This window comes from Bubalus bubalis, chromosome 5 (genome assembly GCF_019923935.1).
Source record: "Bubalus bubalis isolate 160015118507 breed Murrah chromosome 5, NDDB_SH_1, whole genome shotgun sequence".
Classification (NCBI taxonomy): domain Eukaryota; kingdom Metazoa; phylum Chordata; class Mammalia; order Artiodactyla; family Bovidae; genus Bubalus; species Bubalus bubalis.
Window position 1 is genome coordinate 99,557,274 of NC_059161.1, and position 13,192 is coordinate 99,570,465.

Sequence of the window (13,192 nt, forward strand, 5' to 3'; positions counted from 1 at the left end):
TCATAAGAGACTACTATCAGCAATTTTATGCCAATAAAATGGACAACGTGGAAGAAATGGACAAATTCTTAGAAAAGTACAACTTTCCAAAACTGAACCAGGAAGAAATAGAAAATCTTAACAGACCCATCACAAGCACGGTAATTGAAACTGTAATCAGAAATCTTCCAGCAAACAAAAGCCCAGGTCCAGAAAGCTTCACAGCTGAATTCTACCAAAAATTTAGAGAAGAGCTAACACCTATCCTACTCAAACTCTTCCAGAAAGTTGCAGAGGAAGGTAAACTTCCAAACACATTTTATGAGGCCACCATCACCCTAATACCAAAACCTGACAAAGATCCCACAAAAAAAGAAAACTACAGGCCAATATCACTGATGAACATAGATGCAAAAATCCATAACAAAATTCTAGCAATCAGAATCCAACAACACATTAAAAAGATCATACATCTTGACTAAGTGGGCTTTATCCCAGGGATGCAAGTATTCTTCAATATCCGGAAATCAATCAATGTAATACACCACATTAACAAATTGAAAAATAAAAGCCATATGATTATCTCAATAGATGCAGAGAAAGCCTTTGACAAAATTCAACATCCATTTATGATAAAAACCCTCCAGAAAGCAGGAATAGAAGGAACATACCTCAACATCATCAAAGCTATATATGACAAACCCACAGCAAACTTTATCCTCAATGGTGAAAAATTGAAAGCATTTCCCCTAACGTCAGGAACAAGACAAGGGTGGCCACTCTCACCACTACTATTGAACATAGTTTTGGAAGTTTTGGCCACAGCCATCAGAGCAGAAAAAAAAAAATAAAAGGAATCCAGATTGGAAAAGAAGAAGTAAAACTCTCACTGTTTGCAGATGGCATGATCTTCTACATAGAAAACCCTGAAGACTCCACCAGAAAATTACTAGAGCTAATCAATGAATATAGTAAAGTTGCAGGATATAAAATTAACACATGGAAACCCCTTGCATTCCTATACACTAACAATGAGAAAACAGAAAGAGAAATTAAGGAAACAATTCCATTCACCACTGCAACGAAAAGAATAAAGTACTTAGGAATATATCTACCTAGAGAAACAAAAGACCTATATATAGAAAACTATAAAACACTGGTGAAAGAAATCAAAGAGGACACAAATAGATGAAGAAATATACCATATTCATGGATCAGAAGAATCAAAGTAGTGAAAATGAGTATACTACCCAAAGCAATCTATAGATTCAATGCAATCCCTATCAAGCTACCAATGGTATTTTTCACAAAGCTAGAACAAATAATTTCACAATTTGTATGAAAATACAAAAAACCTCAAATAGCCAAAGCAATCTTGAGAAAGAAGAATGGAACTGGAGGAATCAACCTGCCTGACTTCAGGCTCTACTACAAAGCCACAGTCATCAAGACTGTATGGTACTGGCACAAAGACAGAAATACAGATCAATGGAGCAAAATAGCAAGCCCAGAGATAAATCCACGCACCTATGGACACCTTATCTTTGACAAAAGAGCAAGAATATACAATGGAGAGAAGACAATCTCTTTAACAAGTGGTACTGGGAAAACTGGTCAACCACTTGTAAAAGAATGAAACTAGAACACTTTCTAATACCATACACAAAAATAAACTCAAAATGGATTAAAGATCTAAACATAAGAACAGAAACTATTAAATTCCTAGAGGAAAACATAGGCAAAACACTCTCCAACATAAATCATAGCAGGATCCTCTATGACCCACTTCCCAGAATATTGGAAATAAAAGCAAAAATAAACCAAATGGGACCTAATTAAACTTAAAAGCTTCTGCACAACAAAGGAAACTATAAGCAAGGTTTAAAGACAGCCTTCAGAATGGGAGAAAATCATAGCAAATGAAGCAACTGACAAACAGCTAATCTCAAAAATATACAAGCAACTCCTACAGTTCAATTTTAGAAAAGTAAACGACCCAGTCAAAAAATGGGCCAAAGAACTAAATAGACATTTCTCCAAAGAAGACATACAGATGGCTAACAAACACATGAAAAGATGCTCAACATCACTCATTATCAGAGAAATGCAAATCAGAACCACAATGAGGTACCATTTCACGCCAGTCAGAATGGCTGGGATCAAAAAGTCTGTAAGTAATAAATGCTGGAGAGGGTGTGGAGAAAAGGGAACCCTCTTACACTATTGGTGGGAATGCAAACTAGTACAGCCACTATGGAGAACAGTGTGGAGATTCCTTAAAAAACTGGAAATAGAACTGCCATACGACCCAGCAGTCCCACTGCTGGGCATACACACTGAGGAAACCAGATTTGAAAAAGACATGTGTACCCCAGTGTTCATCGCAACACTGTTTATAATAGCCAGGACATGGAAGCAACCTAGAAGTCCATCAGCAGACGAATGGATAAGAAAGCTGTGGTACATATACACAATGGAGTATTACTCAGCCATTTAAAAGAGTACATTTGAATCAGTTCTAATGAGGATGAAACTGGAGTCTATTATACAGAGTGAAGTAAGCCAGAAAGAAAAACACCAATACAGTATAATAACACTTATATATAAAATTTAAAAAGATGGTAATGATAACCCTGTATGTGAGACAGCAAAATAGACACAGATCTATAGAACAGTCTTTTGGACTCTATGGGAGAGAGTGAGGGTGGGATGATTTGGAAGAATGGCATTGAAACATGTGTATTATCATATGTGAAATGAATCGCCAGTCCAGGTTCAAAGCATGATACAGGATGCTCAGGGCTGGTGCACTGGGATGACCCAGAGGGATGGGATGGGGAGGGAGGTGGGAGGGATGTTTAGGATGGGGAACACATGTACACCTGTAGTGAATTCATGTCAATGTATGGCAAAATCAATATAATATTGTAAAGTAATAGCTACCAATTGTAATAAATAAATTTATATTTAAAAAGAAAATACAGAAAAATTCAACATTCAGAAGCGTAAGGTCACGGCATCCGGTCCCATCACTTCATAGCAAATAGATGGGGAAATAATGGACACTGTGACAGACTTTATTTTTTGGGGCTCCAAAATCACTGGAGATGGTGACTGCAGCCATGAAATTAAAAGATGCTTGCTCCTTGGAAGAAAAGCTATGACTATCCTAGAGAGCATATTAAAAAGCAGAGATATTACTTTGCCAACAAAGGTCCATCTAGTCAAAGCTATGGTTTTTCCAGTAGTCATCTATGGATGTGAGAGTTGGACTATAAAGAAAACTGAGTGCCAAAGAATTGATGATTTTGAACTGTGGTGTTGGAGAAGACTCTGAGAGTCCCTTGGACTGCAAGGAGATCCAACCAGTCCATCCTAAAGGAAATCAGTCTTGAATATTCATTGGAAGGACTGATGCTGAAGCTGAAACTCTAATACTTTGGTCACCTGATGTGAAAAACTGACTCACTGAAAAAGACCCTGATGCTGGGAAAGATTGAAGGTGGGAGGAGAAGGGGACGACAGAGGATGAGATGGTTGGATGGCATCACTGACTGGATGGACATGAGTTTGAGTTAATTCCAGGAGTTTGTGATGGACAGGGAGGCCTGGAATGCTGCAGTCCGTGGGGTTGCTAGAGTCAGACAGGACTGAGCGACTGAACTGAACTGGTCATGTGGCCCCAGGGAGCACAGGGCCTTACCTCATCACTATCCTAGTCACCTTACTGTCAGGTCATTACTTTTTTCTTCATTCGAAAAATCCCTGGATGGGGAGCTACACTTTCACCGTAAATAATATGATATTTACAAACCCCCCAAAGAGATCCCTAGGGCAGAAAAATACTGATATCATGTAAATTATTGGCACTTCATCCTTTGTTGTGATATGGGAGGGAGTAAGGAACCTTAGTTAGACTTCTTACCTTGATGGGCTTTCTGAGAACCCTGTCTGTCAAGTTGACTGTATTCTGCCAATTCTCGCATTTTCCTTTTCTCCCCATGCCTACAGTTTTGATGGGGTGCCTTTTCTCATGCATGACTATGACTTGACAAGAACAACCAATATAAAGGAGGTCTTGCCAGATGCTGCCCGTAAACACCCTTCCTTGTTTCAATGGAGTTTCCTGACGACTCTGAATGCAGGCAAATGGTTTTCAGATGCATGGGTAAGATGCATTTCCCAGGTCAAAAAACTGAATCCTTTGTTATGCATGGTCACACACTCTCCTAGAAATAAATACACTATGCACAGTATAATTTTGATGCCCTCGTGAGGTGGTACTACCTGAGAGAATTGGAGAAGTTCATGCAAAGGTATCATTTGATCTGAAAGAAGATTATTGCTGAGGGGAACTATGGGCAATAATGGTGGTTTGTTTCATATATTACAGTAGACTGGAGCAAGAAGATATGTAGTGTGTGTGTGTGTGTGTTCATGAAAGAAAGAGGAAAGGAAGGGTGAAGGGAAGGAGAGAGAGACAAAAGGAGAGGTACAGAGGAGACGGGATATACACTGGAAAAAGAATCAGAAAAACGTTATGAGGAGAATATAGCAGTGTGTAAATAAGACAGTTTAGAATTATCCTGAATATTTTAAAGTGGGTAAAAAATCAAGCCTGTATTTTCAAGATAGTTTAAGAAAAAACAACTGACATTTTCCAGGTTATCATATGTTTACAGGGAATCCATGCAACCTAGGTTTTACCAATCAGATATACTCATTTTGAGTCTTTGATTTTGACAACAAATATCTGAGCAGGACAGACAGCAGACATTCGTATTGCTAGCACCTATGACAACAGAGCTACAATACTTGGGGGTCAGCTGTGGTAATAGCTCTCTTATTACATAATTGTGTAATTAGGAAAATAAATCTTCAGATAATTTTGTTTATGTTCTAGGTGGAATGGAATTTTATTTATGTTACATGTTAATCCTGAAGATTGATTTGATCCTTTTTCATGTTAAAAAAGTGACAAGTTAAGACTTAGGTAAAGAGAGAATTATCCACCTCAAATTCATTCTGTTAACAAGTATTACTATAAGGGACAGCTAAATGTTGGTTTATAATGACTGTATCACCTCAGAATACTTATTCTTATATGAGTATATAGCCTACAAACGCTGTTTGCATGTGTAAAATAGTGGTATCCATCTGATATTCCAGGTTTCTGTGTGTGTGTAGGCTCTGTATATAAATCTCATCATACATAAATAAATAGAACATACAGACTTGAGAGGCTTCTTTAGTATGTATAATGTATATAGGCTTAGTTTGCCATATAGCAAACTCTTCTCTTGTAACTTAGCTGGTAAAGAATCCACCCACAATGTGAGAGACCTGGGTTCAATCCCTGGGTTAGGAAGATTTCCTGGAGAAGGGAAAGGCTGCCCCTGGAGAATTCCATGGACTGTATAGACCATGGTTCGCAAAGAGTCGGACATGACTGAGCGACTTTCACTTTCACTAGTTTGCCATAGGTAATATTTTAACAAACATGTATTCCAAATGAAAAGGTCATTATTAATCTGATGTGTAATGTATGTTTTGTGAAAGTCTTATTGTAAGTGATGAAATTGGATATGTTGTTATAAAGTTTTGTTTATTTTATAGGATTAATAGTTTTATTTTAGCTTGTTTAGATGGTAAGTTTACAGTGTTTAGTTTTTCAATTATTCTGGTTACTGAAGGGTATCTGAAAGCTTGACTTCAAATCTGATTATCTAGGAGGCTTTAATTTTAGGTTTCATAGTAGATCTTTCTTTGATTCCATGTTGTGCAGGCAGGAAATCAAAGTGGTGTTGGCACATGATTTAAAAGATTTGGATGTTTGGATAATTTTTCGTAGTAAAGAAATTGGTTTTGTTTGTGAAGGTTTTTCTGGGTGCTCTTTTTGGTTGGGTATAGTTATGGATTGATGGTAGTGGTGAGTTGATTATTATTTGTCAGTATAATTACTATTCTTGAGATTACTTGTGAAAATTAAATACCTAATCTGATCTATAATGAAATAAAAATAGATACTGAAGTTCTGAGAGTTGTCCCTGGAAGCTCAGCTGAGTTCCTATTTTTTAGTAAAACCAACCTTTGTGTGGAACATTTTCATATCCTTTTGTGAAAGTATAAATCTCAAGATTACAGAGGAATTACTTGAGAAATTTATCTCATGCATAAAGATAATGAACCAGGTACAAGTTTTATTTAGCACATTAATATGGGAACAAACAGGATGACGAAACCCAGTCAATAGAAAAGTGAGAAACCAACATGCAAAATTCTCAGTGCAACAAAGAAATGCTAAGAATTGCATAAGTTGGATACAAGTCTAGTGTATTATTTCAGTTAATACACTCTGTGACAATAAAAATTTTAGAGTTTTCTTCTCTATGAAAACTCATTTGCATCTCTACTAGAAAAAAATCCTGTCCTATTTTATCAGTTTTCTAGAAGTCAACATCTAACTTTACATCGTACATCAGTTCAGTTCAGTTCAGTTGCTCAGTCATGTCTGACTCTTCGCAACCCCATGAACTGCAGCATGCCAGGCCTGCCTGTCCATCACCAACTCCCAGAGTTTACTCAGAGTCATGTCCATTGAGTTGGTGATGCCATTCAACCATCTCATCCTCTGTCGTCCCCTTCTCCTCCTGCCTTCAATCTTTCCCAGCATCAGGGTCTTTTCCAATGAGTCAGTTCTGTGCATCAGGTGGCCAAAGTATTGGACATAGCAATTCAAAGAAAGGTACATTCCCATAAGAGTCAGATGATCTTTAGGTGTGCTTGTTAAACAGTGTGCTACAATGATACTGGAGGATTCAATGATGAACTTATGCTTCATTTCTGAGTTTTGAATAATTTAGGTTCCCTCTTGTGCTCATAAATAACCTCTGTAGATTATTTAGAGGAGGGTCTTATTGTGATTTTGTGTTATTTAACCTTATTAATTTGCATCCAGTGCAGTTTAAAGGATCAGTTAATACACATAAGGTTTATTGTTGTATAATCAGCAAATCTTGATTCAGATTGTGTTAAATAACTATTAAGCTTAATAAATTAGGTTCTGTCTAGAGCATGTATAGGGAATCTAGAATTTAATTTTAAATAGTCCCTACTGTTCCAGACTCTTATTCTTACTACGACTTGAGAAGTTCACTTGAATCAGGTTTCACACATATAGCTACAAATGTGGGCAAATTTCTCTCTCCTATTCCTGGTAATCAGTGATCTTTCTTCCTACTGTAATGCTGGGATAGAGTGCAACAAGGGACACCAAACTGTTTGCCTAGGAAAGCTGTAGGCTTTGATTCCAAATACCAATTATGCATGTGTCCTTAGTAGGGACTGGTGGCTTGTTCTTTCATATTGAATGACATGTATTCTCAAATATGATCCTTCAGTTATGACCTTGATGACACAATCAATTTTTCCAATGTGTCCAACTGGGAATTTCCAACTCCCAGTGTAAAGGAGTACATATTTTCAGCTTTTGCAAAAGACTGCATTGCCATGAAACATAGTGGCTCAGTAAAAACAAATTTTACCTGAATTCAGAGGGGTGGTGAGAACAAGTTACTAAATAAAAGAATGTTTGGCACAAGTGTAATAGGAAAAAAGTCAGAAGAGAATGGGTTTTCTCATACACCCATGAAGAAGTAGAATGTTTAAAAGAGTACTAACAGGGAATCCCCACCTGGTGGTACAGTAGTTAGAACTCAGCACTTTCACTGCTGAGGGCCTGGGTTCAATCCCTAGTCAGGGAACAAAGATCCCACAAGTCACACGATGTGGCCAAATAAGAAGAAATGAGTACCAACAATTTCCAAAAAGAAAAGAGGAATATGCATGATTAGATTGCCCTCATCAGTTTGTTCAATCTGGTGTAGGTAATGTCCTACTATATCTAGGGTTATCAATGTACTTCTGCGGAGTTATCTGCTCCTCTCTAAAATTTAATCTTGGAAATTCTGACTCCAGTCCACTGATCAGTTGGATTGGTATCTAATTGAGATGCAGTGTCAGCTTACACTAGGAAAGCTGTTTCCACGAGTTTCTTCCTTGCATATCAGTAGACAAGAGAGTATCTGTAAGGTCCTCTCAAACATGATTTTGAGGTTAACTTTTCCTATTTCTGTTCTGTATCATGTAGGAAAAACCTTCAGATGAACATGGGTATGAAGCAGAAATCACATGATAATTAAAATTAATTTGATTATTATATGATAGTAAATAGCAGTGTCAGAAAGGAGAATACAATAGTCTACTAATAGGCTATAATGCATAACTGTTTTCAAAAGATTTGGTCTGTTTCTCTTTCCCTTAAGTGTAAGAACATGTTGTGACTTCTGTTTTGGTTCAGTGGTTAAGACTTCATGCTTCCAATACAGGGGACACAGGTTCAGTCACTGGTCAAGGAACTAAGATCCTGCATTCCTCTCAGCACCCCCACCCACCCAAAAAGGAAGATCATATTCTGGGCATTGAACAGTTCTCCTGGTACTTCCAATCCATTCTTTATTACATTAAAAAAATTATCCATCTCTGAAATGTATTTCTATTATCATTTTACCTGCACAGTATTAACTAGGAATTTAAAATTTCCCTTTTTAACAACTCCTCCCATATTGAGGGCTTAATGCACAATGTTGAGCTATATATGAAGCATGGACATTTCTACTTCTAGCCATGACTATTTGCAGGTACTGGTTGTTTTCTCTTGCCTTAAACAACTAGAAAACTAAACCAAAGAGCTTAAATAGTCATTCTCAGATATTGGACAGCAATCAGTGCAGAACTGTGATCCATGAGAGAAGGGAATACTAGGAGAGCCTTATAATTGCCCTTGTGTTTCACTTGGATGTACTTTCCAGGTCTTATAGCAGGAGGACCCTAAGCAAAGCATAGCTGTCTTGTGGATTTGAGGAGAAAGAGATTGGATTTTTGGGAGATCAGAGTGTCTGGAATTTTGAGGGATGAAGTTCAAAAGTGAGAAAGCTTTCCAGAGAAAGGCCTCTAGAAATCTGCATGGGACTGGCTTGAGTATGTTGTTATCTATGAGACACAGAAGTAGGGTGACGTTCTACAAGGCTGGGCAAAGTACTAATAGGGAGCTTTTATTTGAACCATTCTAAGAACATATGGTTTTGAGAGCTGGACTGTAAAGAAGGCAGAACACCAAAGAAAATCTAATACAGTTATGTTAAGTTTAAAAATAAAATAAAATTAAAAATAAAATAAAATAAAAAAAAAAAAAAAAAAAAAAAAGAATTGATGCCTTTGAACTATGGTGCTGGAGAAGACTCCAGCAAGGAGATCAAACCAGTCGATCTTAAGGGAGATCTACCCTGAATATTCACTGGAATGACTGATGCTGAAGCTGAAGCTCCAGTATATTGGTCATCTGATGTGAATAGATGACTCATTGGAAAAGTCCCTGATATTGGGAAAGATCGAGGGCAGAAGGAGAAGAGGGCGTCAGAGGACGAGATGGCTGATGGCATCACCGATGCAATGAACATGAATTTGGGCAAACTCTGGGAGACAGTGAGGGATAGGGAGTCCTGATGTGCCTCAGTCCATGAGGTTGCAAAGAATCAGACACAACTAGGCGATTGAACTACAACAACAACAATGTCATCAAGAGCTCACATCCATTGCCAACATTGATTGGATCATAGAAGAAGCTAGAGAATTCCAGAAAAGCATCTAATTCTGCCTCATTAACTACGCTAAAGCCTTTGTGTGGAATAAAACAAACTGTGGAAAATTCTTAAAGAGATAGGAATATCAGACCACTTTATCTGCCTCCTGAGAAACCTGTATGCAGGTCAAAAAGCAACCGTTAGAACCGGCCATGGAACAATGGGCTGGTTCCAAATTGGGAAGAGAGTACATCAAGGCTGTATATTGTCACTCTGCTTATTTAACTTACATGCAAAATCATGTGAAATGCCGGGCTGGATGAATCACAAGCTGGAATCAAGGTTGCAGGGAGAAGTATCAATAACCTCAGATAGCAGATGATACCACCCTTATGACAGAAAGTGAAGAGGAACTGAAGAGCCTTTTGATGAAAGTGAAAGAGGAAAGTGAAAAAGCTGGCTTAAAACTCAACATTCAAAAAACGAAGATGGTGGTATCTGGTTCCATCACTTCATGGCAAACAGATGGAGAAACAATGGAAAGAGTGTAAGCATCTTTTAATTTCATGGCTGTAGTCACCGTCCACAGTGATTTTGGAGCCCAAGAAAATAAAGCCAGGCATGCTTCAGTCTATGGGGTGACAAAGAGTTGGACACGACTGAGTGACTGAACAAGAGCTCACATGTGTCTGGAAGATGCTCAAGTTCTAACTAGCCATATTAGAAGATAGACTTTTTTGGACATATGGGAACTTCAGTAAAAACCCCAGAAAGGTCACACCATAATAACAAGCCTAAACCAGCTCTAAATTAAAGGCTATTTTAGACCCACTTAAAAAAAAGTCCGATTGATTTGTTCATAATATACCCCCCCGCCCCAGCCCAAAGAAAAATAAAAAGCACTTCCCTTGTAGCTCAGTTGGTAAAGAATCTGCCTGCACTGCAGGAGACCCATGTTTAATCTCTGGGTTGGGAAGATCCCCAGTAGAAGGAAATACCAACCCACTCCAGTATTCTTGCCTGGAGAATCCCATGGACAAAGGAACCTGGCAGGATACAGTTCATGGGGTCCTAAGAGTCAGATACAACTTAGCGACTAAATCACCACCACCAAAAACAACAACAACAACAACAACAACAAAACAAACTGGAAGAGACAACAATACTTAGACATCTAACAGTGTAACAGTTACAGTGTACAAGATCCAGTAATAAAATTACTGTGTGTACAAAGAAGGTTGAAAATGTGGCTTAAAGCCAGGGAAAAACTACACATAAAGATCCAGAAAAAAAAAAGCTGATAGAATTAAGAGAAAGGGAGTTTTCAAAAGCTATTCCAAGCAAGTCTATCAAGGATTTAAAGAAAAATAACGTAATGAGAGAGATGTAAGATATAAAAATAACTGAATAGAATTTCTAGAACTGAAAGCCTATGCCATCTGAAATTCTTCAGTATTTGTTGATAGTTTGTGTATTTTGAATAATGGCTCTATATCACTAAGGTGGTTGAATGAATGGATATAGAGTTATTCATAAGATTTTTTATTATCCTTGTAATGACTTTGGGATCAATGGTTATATTTCCATTTTTTAATTCCTGATTTTCATAATTTGTAATTGTCTCTCCTCCCCTGCCCTAGAGATCTATGGATTGTATTGATCTTATTAGAGATACAGTATGTGGTTTTGTTGATTTCTGCTCAGATCTTTGTGTTTTCTTTCTTTTGTTTGCTTTGGGTTTGCTTTTAGGTTTTATGTAGTTTGCAAAAGGGTCAATTTTAGGTTACTTTAGTTATTTTTTCTTTCCATTATAAGCATTTAATACTATACATTTACCTCTAATACCACCTTAGCTGTATCATAGATTTTGATGTGTTGTATTTTAATTTTTATTTTGAAATATTTAAAAATTTCCCTTAAGTTTTCTTTCTTGTTATTGTTCAGTTGCTAAGTCCTGTCTGCTCTTTGGGACCCATGGACAGTAGCCTGCCAGGCTACTCTGTCCATGGAATTTCCCAGGCAAGAATACTGAAGTGAATTTCCATTTCCTTCTCCAGGAGTCTTCCCAACCCGGGGATTGAATTTACATCTCCTGCATTGGCAGGTGAATCCTTTACTGCTGAACCACCAGGGAAGCCTGACCCATGGTTTATTTAGAAATTTTCTTTTCAAATTTCCAGATGCTTTCAGATTTTCTAGTTATCTCACTATTGATTTCTAGTTTAATGCTGTTCTGGTCTGATTACATACTTTGTATGTTTTCATATTTATTGAAGTTCATTTATGTTTCAGAATATGACCTGTTATATTGTTACAAATGCACGTGAAAGGACTATGTATTCTGCCATTAAATGAGTTGTAAAATAGCAAATAAAATGTGTCAATCCATCTTCCAATTTATTCATCCCAGCCCATAACCATAAGTTTATTTTCCACATATGTAACTCCACTTCAGTTTTGTAGATAAATTCATTTGCAGGCTTTTTTTTTTTTTAACACATATAAGGAAATCCAACAAGTCCATCTTAAAGGATATCAGTCCTGAGTGTTTATTGGTAGGACTAATTTTGAAGCTGGAACTCCAATACTTTGGCCACCTGATGCAAAGACCGGTCTCATTTGAAAAGACCCTGATGCTGAGAAAGATTGAGGGCAGGAAGAGAAGGGGACGACAGAGGATGAGATGTTTGGATGGCATCATTGACTCAATGGACATGGATTTGGGTGGACTCTGGGAGTTGGTAATGGACAGGGAGACCTGGCGTGCTGCGGTTCATGGGGTCACAAAAAGTTGGACACAACTGAGTGACAACTGAACTAAACTGAAGCAATATCATATATTTATCTTTCTCTCTCTGATTTACTTCCCTCAGTATGACAGTCTCTGGGTCTGTCTATGTTGCTGCACCTGGCATTATTTTGTTCTATTTTGTAGCTGAGTAGTAGTCCATTGTATATATGTACCACATCTTCTTTATCCATTCCTGTTTGGGGACATTTAGGTTGCTTCTGGGTGCTGAATATTGTACACAGAGCTGCAATGAACACTGGGGTGAGTGTGTCCTTTCAGGCCATATTTTTCCCTATATATATGCCCAGCTATCATATGGTAGCTCTGTTTTCATTTTTTAAGGAACCTCCATTCCGTTGTCCATAGTGGCTGTACCAGTTTACATTCTACATTCCCACCAACAGTCTAGGAGTGTGCCCTTTTCTCTACATGCTTTCCAGCATTTTTTGTTTTGTGCATTTTTTGATGATGGCCATTCTGACCAGTGTGAAGTGATACCTCATTCAAGTTTTGGTTTGCATTTCTCCATTAATTAGTGATGTTGAGCATCTTTTCATGTGCTTTTTAACAATCCATATGTCTTTGGAGAGATGTCTGTTTAGATCTGCTACCCATTTTCTGATTGAGTTGTTTGTTCTTTTGATATGGAACTGCATGAGCTGTTTGTATATTTTGGAGATAAATACCATGTTGGTTGCTTCATTTGTAAATATTTTCTTTTTCGGAGGGTTTCTTTTCATTTTGTTTGTGCTTTTGTTTTCTGTGCCAAACATTTAAGTTT

General features: G+C 37.5%; 1 protein-coding gene across 1 annotated transcript in view; it reads left to right on the plus strand.

Moving 5' to 3' along the window:
- The first annotated feature begins 2,128 nt into the window (after positions 1 to 2,128).
- LOC102406725 (glycerophosphodiester phosphodiesterase domain-containing protein 4) overlaps positions 2,129 to 13,192 on the plus strand; it is a 57,764-nt gene continuing 46,700 nt past the window's right edge. The window contains exons 1-2 of the mRNA XM_044943958.1: positions 2,129 to 2,149; positions 3,896 to 4,147. Coding sequence (XP_044799893.1) covers positions 2,129 to 2,149; positions 3,896 to 4,147 — 273 coding nt within the window. The remainder of the gene's footprint in view (positions 2,150 to 3,895; positions 4,148 to 13,192) is intronic.